The 18,014-nt window shown below is 45.9% G+C and overlaps 1 protein-coding gene across 8 annotated transcripts in view; it reads right to left on the bottom strand.

Annotated features, from left to right (window-relative positions):
- SIPA1L2 (signal induced proliferation associated 1 like 2) overlaps positions 1–18,014 on the bottom strand; it is a 216,828-nt gene that overhangs the window by 80,554 nt on the left and 118,260 nt on the right. For all 8 annotated transcript variants that reach the window (XM_064594625.1, XM_064594628.1, XM_064594624.1 and 5 more), the window contains 2 exons: positions 6,742–6,875; positions 4,868–5,056 (listed from right to left, as the gene is read on the bottom strand). In XM_064594625.1, coding sequence (XP_064450695.1) covers positions 4,868–5,056; positions 6,742–6,875 — 323 coding nt within the window. The remainder of the gene's footprint in view (positions 1–4,867; positions 5,057–6,741; positions 6,876–18,014) is intronic.

Genomic DNA, 18,014 nt, shown 5'->3' with positions numbered 1-18,014 from the left:
CTATTACTTCATTATAAACACTCATTGTTCCTGAGTGACTCAGAAGACATTTCAGGATGCTAAAGCCACTCGGGAAACACAGGACCAGCAATTATCACCACAGATGTCAGCGATCTCAGTGACTGTCGGGATCCATACGCATCCTCTAACGAGGATTTCCCATCCTAGATATCATGGGTAGCTTGGCGACTCTCTGGCCAGTGGAAGAGGATTTCAACTCTCTCCTGTTATTTGCCCTAGCCTTAATGAGAGTCCATCAGAGATGCGCTAAGCAGCGCTAGCACGTGTAACCCCAAGGTCCCACGGGCCCGAATGCCCGTGGATCCAGCACCCGCTGCCTTGCCAGCACCCACGGACTGCCACACTGTCATCCACATCCCAGGAGCTCCATCCCGTTTGTCCTCTGCTCCCCCACCTGCTGCTCACATTGGGCACCGCTCTGCCAGGACCACACGTCCATACCATCTGGCCACCTCGTCCTGGGCCACCGGGTCCTCCAACGCCCCCTGGCCACTCCTGCAGCCTGTCCCAGGCCTCCCTGGCATCTCCAGTGGGAAACCCCTTTCTCTTCTCACACCCACCGCCATGGGAGGAGGCCCGTAGCAAAGCTGTATGGGGCCCCACGGTTTGGGCTAGTGTGGCCTCATGCCCGTTAAGCAGAGTGCTCACCAGACAGGCACAATTTCTCTATGTGATTCCTGAGTCTTCTGGACTCTCGTTCAGGCAAAGGTCAAACACCCATAGGACTGGACTCCCTCGGGCCTGCTCTGCTGGCTATGGTGCTGTCCACTTCACACCCTTCTTCCCAGCCGTCGGACAAACGAGCCAGAGTCTGGGCCCTGACTGTGAACAGGATCTGCGTTCCCTCCCAGAGGCCCCTGGGCCCATGAAAATTAGGGGATCTGGCTCCAAGAGATTTCAAAGCCCCCAAGTGTTCATGACAGCCACCAGAGCTCTGGTGCAGTGAAAATGTCCTGTGGCACGCATATAGCCTGGCACGGGTATCACACACGTTTACCGTGAGGAGGCCACGAAATGGAACTATCTCTAGACTCTTAGAACAAGCAGTTGGGGTTTGCTCGCTATGATGGCAGTCATTCCGCTGAAACCGTCACAGGATGAAACACTGGGAAGAGACTTCTCTGACTTCAGTCTCTTACAAACCTCACGAAAACAACTGGAATGTAGTATCAGCCATCACTCTTCCTGGGCTGCATCACAAAGCCAGCAGCACACCCTGCAGTTAACTGGGGCACAAAACAAAGGGGAGACCCCAGCACCCAAGTACCAAAATTCCCAATTCTCTCAGAACAGGGTTTGTATCCAAGCTCCCCAGACCTGGGGCCGCCCCCCTAATCCCTCACCCTTCCCCCTGACATTGATTTAACTGTTCTGAGCTACAGCCTGTCCCACAGTTGTGGGAGGGGAGCTCGGCGGGCTCTCGGGCATCAGGACTGTCAGAAACCAGAAATACCTGCTTGTCGAAACTGCATACCGCATCAGTGCTGAGAGCTGGATATACAGACAGGCCACACAGACAGAGGACCCAGCACACGGGGTCTCCTTGGCTTCCTGGGACAGGATGACAACTGGACTTGCTCCATTCCCAAGGGCAGAAGCCTTGTCCTCATTAACAAGGAAATTCAAATTTAAATGAAAGTGACCAAAACAACAAAGCCTCAGAAATGCCTTGCAAATAAACTGGAGTGGGTAGGGAAGCCCTTCCTTCTAGTGCTTTCTCTGGACTAGGTCAGCTTCCAGCAAGCACACAGTCTTACTTATTTGGATCATCTCTTTAGACCCTTGTGACTTCACCAGAAGCAAGCCTGGTATGCAAGTAAACATATATATCTAGGGTGAGGGGGACAAGAGGAACGCTGACCCAAGAACAAATTAATCATTCTGCTGAAGATGCCATGATATTCTCAAACAGCGAGTGGCCATAATTTATCTGATTTTTTTTTACGTCAACCTATATAATTGTATAAAGTCATCTGACACATAAATTAGGAGAGTCTTTTAAAATAGGAAAAATAGATTTGAGAGGTTGAGAGGTGAATTTATGTAGATAAAGTAACAAAAGTTTCAGAGTCTCGCTTAGTAATTACTTCCCTTGTCATTCTCCATCGAGGTGAGTCTTTGCTCAAAACATCTTCATGAACTTCAAGAACGGGGCACATGATCTGAACATCTACTGAATGAAGTTCTCGCTACAAACCTATGTCCTGAAGACAGCAGATGCACTTAGTGACTGGGCTGAACCCGGGCAGTTACAGACCCCAAGGAAGCAGTACACGACAATATATCCTTTCTGTATTTTTTTCAAGATTAAAACCCCCTAAGAACAGTACCGGAAAACTGGCTCATCCCATTCCCGGGCAGATTTACTATTCCACTACCTGGAATAAACTCTCAAACACTCTAAAAAGTTAGTGGCAACTTTTAAGGATCCTTTAAAAAGCAGGATGTTAAAAAAAAAGCCGTCCATTCTCTCTTCAGGATGAAAATAAATAGTATCTCTTCCTCATGTAATATGGGAATCAGACACCATCAAGAGGTATGGGTAAGTGACAAGGCCACACTGTACACAATTAGGAAAATATACCAAAGTCAAACAAATACAATTGCCAAAGAAAAACCACACAAAATTCAGCTAGAGCTAAACAATGCATCAGTTTGCTTAAAAGCAGAACCCGATTTTCATAGCATTAATTTTGACATCAGACTATAAAAAGGTGTTCATTTAAAAGCACTTACACTCTTCATTAAAAAAAAAAATTGCCTGGCATAGCTTCTGGACCTGTTCTGCTCAACAGACCGCCTAAATACTTGCTTCATTTCGTGAGGAGATGGTCAATGGTAACTGCTGTGATGTCTCCCAAGGCCCTGAGGACTTTGGGATTCAGGCCCATGGACGAGGGGCCATCTGTGGGATTTTCTAAAGCAGCCTGAGGGGACCAGATACCATTCACCACGCTGAACAGCAAGTACAGTGATAGACAGAGCACATTCTCCCATGACCAGAAATACCATAAAAATAAATATGACAATAAGATATGAAAATAAGTGCTGTTCTTCTCATCAAGCCTGCTTGCACCTGGAGTATCTGCACCAACACCAACACGTCCTTCCTATCCCTCCCTGGTAACATGTTTTCCTCACCTGCTGCACGGACATCTCGTACATTCCACACACTTTACTAGTCACGATCGTGGTCCAACTATCCTGGGTATCATACAGTTTTACAAGTCAACTGCTCTAGGGGAGAGTTTTGGTTTGGTTTAGCTGTTGTTTTTAATATGTCAGCCTTCCTTCTTGAAACAGACATATCTCAGGATTATTCACTCTGAATGTTACAGCGCCCACTTCCTTTGGCTAATCACGCAGTGTTAATTTCTTAGACAAATTACTATTTCATCACTTTTAGAATTCCAGCCATCTGAATATCAAATATGCCATCAAACTACCACATTGGTGTTACTGGGTCAACCAGAGATACCTATTCTCTTTAAAACAGGCAAAGGAATTTTCCTTAGAAAATTCTGGAAATATACATCACTATTATGTTTTGGGGTTTTTTTAAAGCATGCATTTAAAAACAAATTCGTGGGGCGCCTGGGTGGCTCAGTCGTTAAGCGTCTGCCTTCGGCTCAGGTTATGATCCCAGGGTCCTGGGATCGAGCCCCATATCGGGCTCCCTGCTTGGCAGGAAGTCTGCTTCTCCCTCTCCCGCTCCCCCTGCTTGTGTCCTCTCTCTCGCTGTGTCTCTCTCTGTCAAATAAATAAAAATCTTAAAAAAATAAAAAAATAAAATAAAAACAAATTCGCTCATTTGAAATAAGTTACATACACTGGGGTGCCTACCTCTTAGTTTCCCGCTATGAGTTATCTCGTATCTGATGCTTAAAAGACCTCTTTCCATCGGCTGGGCCACGTCCCTATCCTGACCATCATTATTTCTCTCCTGGACCATGTCAACAGTCCATAATTGAACTCCAGGCCATCATCAGTCTTTATCTTCACCAGCCTGTCTCATTCCCTTCCAGCAGGATAATCTTTCTAGAATATAGCTCTGATCATGTCTCGTCCTCCCAAAAAGCTTCAGTGGTTCCCTACTGCCTCCTGAATCAGGTGCAAACTCCTTAGCCTAGCTTTCAAGGTCCTATGTGCTCTAGCTTCAACATGCCTTTTTTTTTTTTTTTTTTTAAACTACAACCTCCTAAGATGTGCCCTTGTCTTATAAAGAAACTCATCACAGTTCCTAAAACAGCCAACTGCTCCCATCCCCCTCCTGGAATTCTACCCAAGTCCCAGTTACAATGCTGCTTCCTTCAGATGTGTCAGCAGATGTTATTTCTTCTTTTCCCAAAGCACTCACTGCATTTATACTTCCTCAAGATCCACTACCATATTCTACCTTGCAGAGGTCTTTGTGCTCTTGGTCTTACTGACCCCCTGGGGCGAGGGACGACTTCTTAGTGTCAGTCTCCCCAATGCACGCTGTCCATTTCCACCTGTTAGCATCAATGCCTCACACACAGTGGACAAGAACAAATGTGAGTTCAGGGAAAGGCCCAATGTGAGTTGTTTAAACCCTAGAAAAAAATACCACTGATCTCTAATAATCACGAATCAGATGTGCTTTTGCTAGTTGGGATGCACCAAAACCTTGGTAAAAACAATACAAGTCAGGAGGAGTATTACACTAGAAAGCCATCATGTTTCTTAGGAACAACCAGAGGAACAAAATGCTTCAAGGCATTAAAGATAAATGATCTCAAAAGAAAGATGGATGGGAAAAGTCCAAAACATTTAGAGACACAGACACGCACTCACACCCAAACAGAGCCTCACGCATTGTACACACCCCTTGTTCATCCAGCTTGAGCAGCTGTTCCGAGACCTTGGGTGAGTTCGAAGCCTGTCTCAGGCACTGAATGCTCAGCTCTGGAATGACGTACTCCAGGACTTCTTTGAGAGGTAGTCCCCGTGCAGTACCATGCCTGGTGGTAGAGGGTATGGCGTCTTCTAGAATTGCTCCTCGCAGGGTTGTCAGCTGCAGGGGCAGAACAGAAGATTCCAGAACATCACAGAAGAGCTCATGTTTACTCCCAGTTACTTCTTGAAAGCCTTTTTTTAGTTGCCTTCCAGAGGGAGAAAGGTCAGTCTCCTTTCTGAGTGGGGCAAAAGTGACTACAGCTCTCCATGGGTGGAAGCAAAATCAACACTCGAAGAGTCTTTAAACAACAGAAGTGCACGGGGCTCAGGGATAAGCTGGGAGGGGTTGAAATATTCAGGAAGTGTGCCTGGAGAATGACGGGAGCCGGGCAGGGCATGATGTTCCTGCAGCTCTCGGAGCCAACTGGAGCCTGACACTGAGGAGAAGCTAGAGATCCTGGGGCTGGGCCTGGCCCCTGGCACCTTCCTCCCACCCCTCCCTTCGCTTTTCCTACTGCCCTATGTTCCACACCAACTTTTGTTCCATTCCTTTCTTGTCTTCTATTTCATTTTCCTGGTGAGTCCTGAAGCTGAATGGGGATAGCCTTTGACACCCGCGGGCAGGGTGATTCAGGGCTCAGAAGATTACTGGCTACGGAATTCTGCCTCATGACTGTGATATGCCCTCAAATGTGTGAGGGACGCATGCGATCGCCATTCTGACACCTGCCTCAGAGAGGAAATCCCAGCATTGCAAATCAAGGGACCTAGCTCTGATTCCCCCCACTCCGACTCTGGGAAGAGAACTGTTAGCGGACAAGAGAGTCGGGGTGACGGTTGTAGCAGCGAGGTCTGCCGTGTGCAGAACGCTCTAGAACCCCACTGCCCAGCAGAGTTTTGTGCAATGATGAGAATGCTCGCTCTCTGCACTAGCTGATACAGGAGTCACTGGCTCCATGTGACCGGCATGACTGAGAAACTGCATTCTGAATTTCATTTAATTACTTTAAACAGTCACGTGTGACTAACAGCTACTGGATCGGACAGCACAGGCCTGTGACCTAAAATACGTCACTACAAGAGAGGGGCTCTATCTCCTACTTGTCCAGCACAGAGCCCAAATCACTAGAGCACCTGGCAAGCCACGCAGCAGATCACAGGCTCACGCATACACAGGTGACCGGCAAAGAGCTCCCTTTCCTCTCTCTGATCTGGAAGGAGCCAATCGAAATACGCACGCTGGAACACTTGCCGAATACACCCCCTCTCTAATTATAATAGGTCAAGAGAATAAAACCTGAAATGCAGGCCAGATCTCCTTCCTTGTAATCGGCATCCCTACCCATTTGGCTATGTATACATATTGTTCCGTTCGTTCAACAATCCCACTTTTTACTCAAAGCAAGGCAAGCGAGGCACTAAGCTGGGGCCTTGGAATAATGCAGTGTGCACAGACAGCCGGCCACACTCCCCGCATTGCGGACCACCTGATTTCCTGCACTAGATTTCGAAGCTGTTTGTCAGTTCCGACATGAGTGGTCCAGTTCGTACGTGTCCTCTCTGAGCCCCCAAACCTTGCGCTCTTATCATTTTATCCTTTCTATCATGCAAGGGGAAAGTAAAATCATTGCCCCTTAACATCTGTGACAGGGGTTCAAATTTTTATTGGGAATAAAATACTGTAGGCTCTTTCAGTGATCTTAAATGCTATAATCACTAACATTATACTTCATCTGAAACAATCTAGCGCAGTAATGTCAGAGGTTTCAGCCCAGGACAGCAACGACACAAGACAGCCATTACCTCACTCGTCCTGAAGGCCACCCGGTAGTTGAACTGGGACCCCTCTTTCTCCTTGGCGTCTTCCACCTTCTCCCTCCGGATGCTGACGGCTACCGGGCCAAGGTTCTCATCGATTCCAAAGTAGTTCTGGTGCTCTGCAACAGGAGACAGGGGTGACATCAAAAGAAAGGAACAAAGGACCGGATGGGTATCCATGGGCGTGTGTGTCCAATCTCTGAAAAAAGTACTGCATGGGTCTGGGTACACAATTCCCCAACTGTGCTTTATCAAAGTGTTTTGTTTCCAAACCTGATGTCCTCATACATCTCATCTTCTGTTACTTCCTTCTCTCATTCTGCTCGTGCCTAGCTCATGAGCACCAAGGGCCTTCCCGCCCCCGCCTGCCCCCTGCCACCATGGAAGAGCGTCCCCGGAAAGAGTGTGCTGCCATGCCCAGAAAGTGTCCAAAGAAGAATCTAGGTCCTCGAAGACCGTTACTGAACAGCTCTCCTCCAGATGGGAAGGTCACCTTCTCTGACCGAATGTGGGCACTTGGACTAGCCAGGTAATCTTGGCACCCGGTCCGGTGGCAAAGCTCACTCCTTCATTACAATGTCACTCAAGTACCCGGCCGTCGAACGTGAAATTTGACAACAGATGGAAAAGACATAAAAGGTCATTAGCTGCTGAGGTCAAACTATATCTACTGATTCTATAACTTGGTTTACTCTGTTCTCAGCTAATCGCGACTTTCACATAAAATCACTGGCCCTGCAGAGCTCTAATCTGTACGGCCTCACTGCAGGAACAGATTTTGGAGGTCCTCTCATCTATTTAGTACAGAAATCCCTGGGCACACTGCTCCGAGGGGTGGTCGTGAGTCTCATCACACATTCAACAATACGTGCCAGGCACCATTTCGCAGCAGGGTCACAATCCATGACAAATTCCCATCCGTGAAGCTAATATACGAGCCTGAACTCTGCCAATGACGGGAAGCTCACTACTTCGTGAGCAACCGCTTCTGGACTGTGGGACCAAAAGTTCCTCTGTCTGCTGAAAGAAGTCAAAACACTCTACTGCAACCAAACTTTTTAACTGTCATCTTCTGAAAGGACGCAGACTTAACACTCAGATATGGTGTGAACTCACACGAAATAGGGGGATCAATTACCTGAATGTTTATTCACACAGCTTACCTATTTTTAGCAGCCCCATCATCTCAACGATCCATGCAGAGCAGGTGGGAAATGCAAATCCCTAGGTGGTGTTCATTTAATTCTTAATGAACTGCTACCAGGTCAGGTCCCCAAGGTGTATACTCATAAAAGCAATTTTTTTTCACCCTCTATGCAGAACCAGACTCATCCCTTTTGACTGTCACCTTAAAGGTTTTGGCCCATCTTTCCTGACTCTTCATTTTTAGTTAAAAAGAAATAAAATGAATCAGATATTTATAAGCTTGAAGAAAACTGCAGGTATTCTGAAGTCTTTTGGCTATGCTAACATTTTCTGCCACGCTAATTTTAGAAGGAATGAGAAATGTTAATCAGAAAGAAGAAATCAGGGTGAAAACAGCTCCTACCATCAGCCAGGGCAAACGTTACCCAAAGCCAGTGATGACTATTGGCTAGATCTTGAAAAGGCATTTGCTTCTTTTCTACTTTGCTTTCAAAGTCATTTACTTCCTTAACTCCTATGACCAAATGAGATGAACACTGTCATTACTTCTCTTTAGAGTCCAGGCTATGAGTAGCATATGTGTACTATTTCAGGGGCTGGTGGGTGAGCGATTGAGTTACTATAGGTCTGGGCTTACACAATAGGAAAGAAGCCTTTGTTTTTGATGGGTAACTCATCCCCTGGGTAAATTACATGCTAATTAACAGCCAGGTTAACTGTTAACAGACAAGAACAACTCCAGTGAAACCAAACACACATTGTAAAAAAATGTAGGGGGTTGAGGAGAGCTGACCCAGAAGCAGTTATTTGGATTTTAATCAACAGTTTAAAAATATTCAATGAAAGTAGAGATTAAAAGTTAATTGTCTACTTCAGACTACCAGGTACATTATCATTTTATTAAAGTTGGCATTAGTGACTATTAGACCCACGGCATTATACTAGATCCTGTGGAAAATGCATCTTTAAACTTAAATCAGTTAAGAATTTTCTTAGTTGCATTCTGTCCTGACAAGAACCTTTCTCTTGGGGCGCCTGGGTGGCTCAGTCGTTAAGCGTCTGCCTTCGGCTCAGGTCATGATCCCAGGGTCCTGGGATCGAGCCCCGCATCGGGCTCTCTGCTCGGCAGGAAGCCTGCTTCACCTTCTTCCATTCCCCCCTGCTTGTGTTCCCTCTCTCGCTGTCTCTCTCTCTGTCAAAATAAATAAAATCTTTAAAAAAAAAAAAAAGAACCTTTCTCTTTATCTCTTTTCTCCTAAGGCAGATGCGTTAAGAAAAATATTCAGCAAGTGACTAAAGTACAACCAGTCATCATCAGGCAAAAGCTCCCTTCTTAGAACCCATTTCGACAAGTTACCTGCAAATATGCTCAAATCGATTCTCTATTAGGCATTTGACGAACACTACTGACATGAATCCAGTGAGCTTCGAATTATTTTAGGGAGAAAAAGAGGGACCAAGCCAACAAAACCCTTTCTTGTGGTGAAATTTAGAGTTCAGATTATGGGCACTGAATCACTAATTCTAACACCTGACAACTAAAAATCCTACAGCGTGCGCTGCTCCCATATCAGCAGGTGCTGCAGGCACAACAGACCGGGGGCAGCCAGGGGCTGGTACCAGGGGAAGGGGCTGGTCATAGGGGAACACACAGGAATTTTCTGGGCTGAGACAGCTATCCTGCATCTTGATGGTGCTAGTGGTTACATACCATATTCATTTGTCAAAACTCTTAGAACCCCACACTTAAAAAAGGGTGAATTTCACTGTAGGTAAAGTATACCTTCATCTTTAAAAACTAGGTAGGAAAAGGTCAATGAGAAGAAGAGCCAGTGGGCCTGGCAAGCGGATGGGTCTCTGGCAAAACAGGAGTCACAAGCGCTCCCCCAGCCCTGTGGACCAACCCTCCACCCCCGCTGCCCCTCGGTGAGAAGAATACCTCTCCTCCAGTATTGGCTCTCTCCCCGCATTTTCTCACACGACCTCCACCTGGGTCGGCAGGCCTGTCTGCCGCGGGGGGCACTGTCGGCTTCCGGGAGTGTCCTTTCCGAGTGAGCCACCTCCAGGGCTCTCCTTCGGGGTCTGCTTTGGGGCTGCCCTTTGGGGCTCTCCTTGTAACCTGGATGTGTCCCAAGGCTCCACCATCAGCCCATGGCTGTCCATTCCGACTCCGTCTCTTTCAATCTGTTTGAACGTTTGTCTTGTCTGTCTGTCCTTCCATCCACCCACCCATCTTCTCCTGGAAGTTCCTCAGTGACATCACCCCAAACTCTCTACAGACTCGTCTCTCCCATAACTCCCCTAACTCATGCATTTGCCCCTCGGCCTGGTGCATCCTTTGCTTTTCTGTGCTTGATGTTCTAATGCACCCTTTAAGACTCAACTCAAACATCGCTTCCACTGAAACTCTTCGCCTCACCTCCAGATGAGGCTGAGTCCTTCAACTTTTATATCCTCAAGGCCTGATCTGATAGGGCCTAATAAGTTATAAGTGCTCAATGGAACTGTACTTGAATTAAGGAACTCAGGTAGGCTCCCTTGGTGCTGCTCAAAAGTAATGGTCTTACTGAACCTCAACCAGGACCATGAAAATAAAAACAAAGAGGCAGCTCATTTTATGCTGGTGAGTGGAGAAGGCAGTGTGAAAGATCTTGGGACCAGAAATGTAGCAGGTTCTGCCCCCATGAGAGGGGTGATATGGTTTCTTGAAACATTTACAAAACTGAGAACTGATGCATCTGTTAGAATTCACGTGTATTAGTATCCTAGTGCTACTATAACAAATTGCCACAAGCTTGGGGACTCGAAACAACACTCATGTATGGGCTCACAGCTCTGGAGGTCGGAAGTCCAAAATCCGTTTCAGTGGGCCACAGTCAAGATGGTGGCTGGGTTGCATTCCCTCAGGAAGCTCTAGGGAAGAATCTTTTTTTTCCTTGCCTCTTCCAGCTTCTAGAGCTGTATTCCTTGAATTCCTTGGCTCACGGGGCCCCTTCTTCTATCTTCGAATCCAGCCCTAGATCCTGCTTCAGTGGCCACAATGCATTCTTCTCTGTCAGATCTCCCTCTGCCTACGTCTTACTTGGACACTTGGGATGGCGTTCAGGTTCCACCCAGAGAATCCAGCATGGTCTCCCTGTCTCAAAATCCTTCACTTTATCACATCTGGAAAGCTGCTTTTGCCATATAAGGTAACATACACGGGTTCCGGGGATTAGGGCCTGGGTATCTCTGGGGGCCAGTATTCAGCCTACCAAACACACTTCATTCATTTGAATTCATTCGCTCTAATATCGAGCATGGCCTAGGTCTCAGCGATGTGCCGGGCACTGATAAATATGAGGGATACAACACTGAGCAAGACACAGCGCCTGCTTCACAGAGTTTTAGTCCTGTGGGGCCAACACTATCGGAAACAGACGAGAATTATGCATTCTAAGTTCTGTGACAGGACTAAGCATGAAGTACCATGGAAACACCGCTAATATCCACTACAGAACCAACAATCCAGAAGAAAAATGCCACATACGCAATAAAAGCAAATGTCACAAAGCCCGTCTCCCCTATTTTAACATATTCATATGCACATAGTCTTAAAAAGCTGCTCTCCTTCTTGCTCTGCTCCATCTTTCCTCACTCTTAATTCTGTTCCCACAAAACACTTCTTTGAATTCTTTTACCTACTGAGTATTCAAACCCACAACCACAACGTGTCCCCTCCCCCTATTAAGGGTTGTACTTGGTTTGGGTGATGTTTTGTAGCGCTCTGTCCTTCCTTCACGTCTTTCTTTGGATTTAGTCCAAGGTCCTTGATGTTTTAGGATAATGTAAATAGTATCTTTCAAAATTTTTCCATTTCTATTTGTATGTTTCTAAGTATAGAAAGAATTCAGATGGGAGATTTGATTATTTCTCCTTTTAGTCTGACCAGTTTTTTTTTTTTTTTTTCCTTTACATATTCTGAAGCTCTGATTTTGGTGCTTGGAACTGACCCTTTTATCATTATGAAATACCTCAGTTCATCATAGTGACCCATCTTGCTTTACAGTCCACTTTGTATTGCACGATCAGGCGGGGACCCAACTGCTCTATGGGGGGAAATCCAGCTACCAGTACAGGGAGGTCTTTTGCTCTTGAGCCTGTCCATGGCTCCAGGGAAGGTTCTCCCATTCTCCTGTCTGGAGGCATTTAGCCTAAATAAGGGCACAGGGCTGGGCATCTCACTGTGTTGACTTTCACTTAATCCCTACTCTCTAGTGAAGTGCCCTAGTGCTGCCCTTAGCTGTGCAGATGTTCAACTTCTCTAAAACAAATCTTCAGTTTTCCCCCTGGGTGGGGATGAGTAGTAAGTGGACTATAAGGGAGAGGAGAAAAACCTAGATTTTTAAAAACATATTGAACTGGTCCCTTGCTCTCACCCCCGCCCCCAGCTCTTCTTCTGAGGTACCTGGTTCTGCATTGAACGGACTGGCTTCCTGATGGCCTGTCCCTGCCACACACAGCCCCCCACCAATACTGGAGGGGTGGCGTTTTCCCATCTGCAAAACGGGTCTGGCTCTTCCGTCTGCTTTGGCGTATCTAGCCTTCCACTGATTTTCTCTAGTTCTCTTTTTTCCTTTGTGGCTTTATGCCCTTTGTTATTCCTTCACTATCATTTTTAGTGGTGTTTTGGAAGAGGGAGAGATAAAATGTGTCTCCAATTCGTCACACTGAACTAGCAGTCCCAAACTCAGGTACTCTTAAATACCTACATTTTTTTTTTTTAATACCTACAATTCTAATAAGTCTGATTACTGGTTTCTGAATCTGGGCTATGCTAAGTTATCAGCTGTTGAACCTTGGGTGAATTACATAACCCTTCTTAACCTCAGTGCCAGCTCCCTGCCCTCCCGCAAATACATGCATCACACTTAGCATCTTTAATCTCAGAGAGGCATTATAACTGAAGACATGAATATTACTGACAAAAACCTAAATCACAAACAAAAAAGGACTGAACATAAAATAAACAGCATCATGGGGCATTTCAACTTTGAACCCAATAGTCCTACAAAGCTCAAGGGTCAGCCTGAAGATGATTCACGCTTACAATCTCAAAATGCCGATCTGTAATCACCTAGAAGGGAACCCTCCTACACTGTTGGTGGGAATGCAAGCTGGTGCAACCACTCTGGAAAACAGTATGGAGATTCCTCAAAAAGTTGAAAATAGAGCTACCCTATGACCCAGCAGTTGCACTACTGGGTATTTACCCCAAAGATACAAATGTAGGGATCCGAAGGGGTACTTGCACCCCGATGTTTATAGCAGCAATGTCCACAATAGCCAAACTGTGGAAAGAGCCAAGATGTCCATCGACAGATGAATAGATAAAGATGTGGTATATATATACAATGGAATATTATGCAGCCATCAAAAAACCCTGAAATCTTGCCATTTGCAATGACATGGATGGAACTAGAGGGTATTATGCTAAGCGAAATAAGTCGATCAGAGAAAGACATGTATCATATGATCTCATTGATATGAGGAATTCTTAATCTCAGGAAACAAACTGAGGGTTGCTGGAGTGGGGGGTGGGGTGGGAGAGATGGGGTGGCTGGGTGATAGACATTGGGGAGGGTATGTGCTATGATGAATTGTGTAAGACTGATGAATCACAGACCTGTACCTCTGAAACAAATAATACATTATATGTTAAAAAAAAAAAAAAAAGAAGAAGAAAATAGCAGGAAGGGAAGAATGAAGGGGGGGAAATTGGAGGGGGAGACGAACCATGAGAGACTATGGACTCTGAGAAACAAACTGAGGGTTTTAGAGGGGAGGGTGGTGGGGGGATGGGGGATGGGTTAGCCTGGTGATGGGTATTAAAGAGGACACGTTCTGAATGGAGCACTGGGTGTTATACGCAAACAATGAATCATGTAACACTACATCAAAAACTAATGATATAATGTACGGTGATTAACATAACATAATAAAATAAAATTAAAAAAAAATAAATAAATATAATCACCTAGAGGGGCTACATCCCATTTATGGTAGTCTTCTAAAGAATGCAGTGGCATATATTTTACTGAATGATTCCTATCAGGAACCATCATTTTATTATTTTTTTTAATTGAGGGAATCCAAAATTTGCATATTCCCTTTTTCACCCAAGACTGCACATTAGCCAAAGAATCTTTTTTCTTTTATGTCTGCCTCCCCACACTCGTTTCAATTTTTCCCTCCCCATTTCACACAGACACACTCTTTGAATGCAAGCTGAGAGAGGACGTTCCTGCCACTCACAATCATCACACCTTTGGATAGGCCAGCTCCGAGGCCCCCTAGCTGTTCTCTAAGGGGTCTTTTCATGCTTTCAGTTAGCCAGGGGATACAGCAGGTTACCTGGCTGTGTCTCGAAAGAAATCACAATCTTCTGCTTCACAGCGTTAACAGTATAGCTTCCAAGTACCATTAAGAACAGGGCAGACTCCAAGCTCTCCAGGAGGGAGCCAAGTTAACCCTATGCCCACCCCCTTCAGGACAGCTCAGCTTGCTCATCTACATCATGTGAGCCTTCCCATCTGTGGGCAGAGGACCATGAGTAAGTCCCCCTCACCCACGGAGCCTGTCCTGATCCCAAGCACATGATTTCCATAAAATTGCTTTAAGAGTGCATCAAATAAAATCCTTCCTTGGCAGAATGGAAGCTGTGAAAAGACTGGAAAAGCTGAATGAAAATCCACATATCATGCAAATACAACAGGGCAAAATCAAAAAAATCGGTTAATGAGATTGCAGTGTAGGAAATGAGATTCGGGGCATCTATCTCTGGTGCACTTTGGCTAGTCGGTAAAGGAAAAAGAAATCTAACTCAGAAGAGTTTAAAAAAAAAAAAAAAGGTGGGGGCCACCTGCAACCCTGGCCCAAAGGCTGTTTCCAGGTACTTCAGTATCTTGGAAGTGACATTTATCAGGTTCGTCACTAATGAACTGACCAGGTGAGGATCCCAATTCTGCAGGGCCTCCCAAGGTCAGGTACGTAAGAGCAGCACCCACAGCTTTCTGCCTTACAGTTTCTCAGGGGCTAGCCCTGCACGGCCCACAGCACCCGTAACAAGTCCTCTAAAGCCACGAGAGGCCATGAATCTGGGCCCTGCAGCCCTTCGCTCTGTTAAACGCGGACAGCAGAAGCTTTCCTGCTATTTTTCCATAAAATGCAGTTTAACATTTCTTCGTTCTTTCAACAGCAAGCTGATCACTTAACTGCTGGCTCACTGCCTACCGGGGTTATGTCCATGGCTGCAGGTGACTGCTGTCTAAATCCCCACCTACGATATATCTGCTTTCACCGTTCCCTGCAAACAATTCCGTGTCTGCATCTTAGATCAGCTCCCCTGTTCAGAGCTCTCTGAGACTTACAGAGAAAGAGTCAACAAGGGACAATGGGTGGATGGATGGAAGGATGAGTGACTAGAACAATGGGGCCTGTTTTTGCAGATAATAACATGAAGAGTCATTAGATAACTTCAAGAAATCTCAGGCTCCCTGCTCATGTTTCAGGGATTAAATTACTGAATTTACCACAATGCAGAGAAGGATGCATTTTTGCTACATGAAGGCTCCTTTGACCAACATTTAACCAAAGTATTAGCTAAGCTTGAAAACCTGAGGCGTTACAGTGAAAATAACAAGATTTAATAAACCTGACATAAATGAACTCATTTCCTCCTCCCTACTTCTGAGGAGGTATACCCATCTTACAGATAATATTCCTGAAGCTGAGGGGCTAGGTGACTCGCTCGAGGTCACAATCTGGGGTGAGAGGGAGGGTGCACACCCTAGGTAGGCTGTTTCTAGGACTCTCTCATGCAAAGGGTGATGAGAGCCACAGAAAGTTTGAATTCTAAAAATCAATTAATGCGTGCGTGGTAAAATGAACACAACTTACAGATGAGCCAACACATCTGTCCTGAACATAAGGACAGTATCTTGGGAGACACCGTTTTAGGAAAACCTTGAATAACAAGGGAAAGACTGGAGAAAAAAGGTAGCTGTCAAAGGCTTCCCTCGATAATCCATAATTTTGAGTGTTATTTGCTACAAGAGTAGGAAGGAGGAAGAGAACACTAGAAGAGCAAGAAAGAATCCACTGCATAAAAGCTGGGAAGGGGGCAGAGGTCCAGCTTTTTCCACCTTATTCCTTAAGTGGGGCAAAGAGTGAAAGAAATCTTGGAACGAATACAAGGTAGGAAGGTTTCAGGAAGCTTCCAGGTGCTCTGAGACCTTACGTTCCAAAGCCTCTGAACTTGCAACTTTCTGTACCAATAGCAAACTGCAAGGAAGTTTCCCCAGTGGAGCACAGAAGTATTACACTATCAATCCCTCTGCTCCTAGGGAGATAAACAGAACAAAGTTCCTCTTCCTCAGTAACTGAAAAAGACTCTGAGGCCAAAATGTCCACAGGAGGAAATCGCATGCAGTTCTCTCCAAGTTCCTAAAACTCGGCAACAGGCAAGTTGCAGCCGAGTTGGCAACGGGCGGGAGCCGTGACCTCCCGAGAGGTTCCCACCGCCGGCCACATGGAACGGATACCACGATAACCAAGAGGCTGAGCCTCCCGGGCAGCTGGGCAACTCCTCCCGGCTTGGGGCCGGCTGGGCCTCAATGGGAGCTCTGTTTGTGGAGGCCAGGCTGGCCGGGCAGAGAGGTGAAGAGCAGAGTCGATTATGTCTGCTCCGGGAGGAATGTGGATCCCAGAATAGTCCTATTGTTAGGTGGTCCTCAGTTCACCCGTATGAATTTAATAGTGTCCAATTCCCTATTAATTTTCTTCAGTGACTGTATATAACCAGAAAGGGGAAAAAACAAAGAAGCCATCAGGCATGAAATTCAGACTAAATACAGCCATGCATCGCTCAGTTATGGGGTTCATTTGATATGTAAAGGTATACGCTCGCCCACAACTGTCACATTTGTGAAATTTAAGTGAATGGGTTTGGAATGGGGTGGCAGACTTCACCAGACACCAGACACTTTTTCCCCTCCTTATCTTTTTTTTTCTTTTATTATGTTATGTTAATCACCATACATTACATCCAACATTAGTTTTTGATGTAGTGTTCCACGATTCATTGTTTGCGTATAACACCCAGTGCTCCATGCAGAACGTGCCCTCTTTGATACCCATCACCAGGCTAACCCATCCCCCCACCCCCTCCCCTCTAGAACCCTCAGTTTGTTTCTCAGAGTCCATAGTCTCTCATGGCTTATCTTTTAACCATTAAAATGAAGTACTGCCCCTTGAAATATTGTACCAGTGGTGTGGACAATGGTTTCTTTCCAGAGAGAGAGGTTTTACACATTTATTTAAGAACCACTTGGGGAAGGAGTTGGCATGCTTTGTGACAGGCACTGGTTCTATTCCCGTCACAGGAGACATTTTTATTATGATCCCATCTTATAGATGATTAACTGAGGCACAAAGGAGACGAAGGACTTGCGAAAATTGAGTTGGGATGTGAACCCAGGAGGCTGGCTTCAGAGCAGTCTGAGCTCTTCACCTTAAGTTCTGCTGTCCTGCTTCTCTCCCCCGCCAGGCCTCCAACCACAATTAGAACGCATGGGCACTTTTCCCTCTTGGCAAAAGGTAAATCTCCAGCCACCAAACAGTAAGTTGGTATCGAGACAAGTGGGAGCGTTACTACGCGCATTCTAGAAGAATCCTTCCTTTTTATTTGTTCATTTAGCAGATGTACGTACAGATATTATACTTCCGTTAAAATACTAATAACAAAAATGACCACTGGAGAAAGAGGTGAGCTTACGGAGAGCTGGTCAAGGGTAGTTAATATAAACGTGAACTTTTCTTAGGGAAAAGAGGCTCTAGAAAGAACTCTTGGAAGTGTGGCAGATCCAGTAGAGGAGTTCATTCCCAGGTGGTACCAATGGCACAGCTCGAGGCCGGGCACAGGCAAAGGAAGGGGCCCTCAAAGCTAAAAGGACGGCAGAAATGGACCTTGCAAAGGCCAGTATTGTACCCTACATCATGAGGAGGATACGGCTTTTGTTGGGGGCCCAGTCCACCCGGAAGCAGCTAAAAATGCTTCTCTGGAAAGTTCTAAT

The sequence above is a fragment of the Mirounga angustirostris genome, unplaced genomic scaffold, assembly GCF_029215605.1.
Source record: "Mirounga angustirostris isolate CCGP_5_RB_7025 unplaced genomic scaffold, mMirAng1.0.hap1 SCAF_6, whole genome shotgun sequence".
Taxonomy (NCBI): domain Eukaryota; kingdom Metazoa; phylum Chordata; class Mammalia; order Carnivora; family Phocidae; genus Mirounga; species Mirounga angustirostris.
Note: the sequence above shows the minus strand (reverse complement) of the source record. Positions and strands in the feature narration are given on the sequence as shown.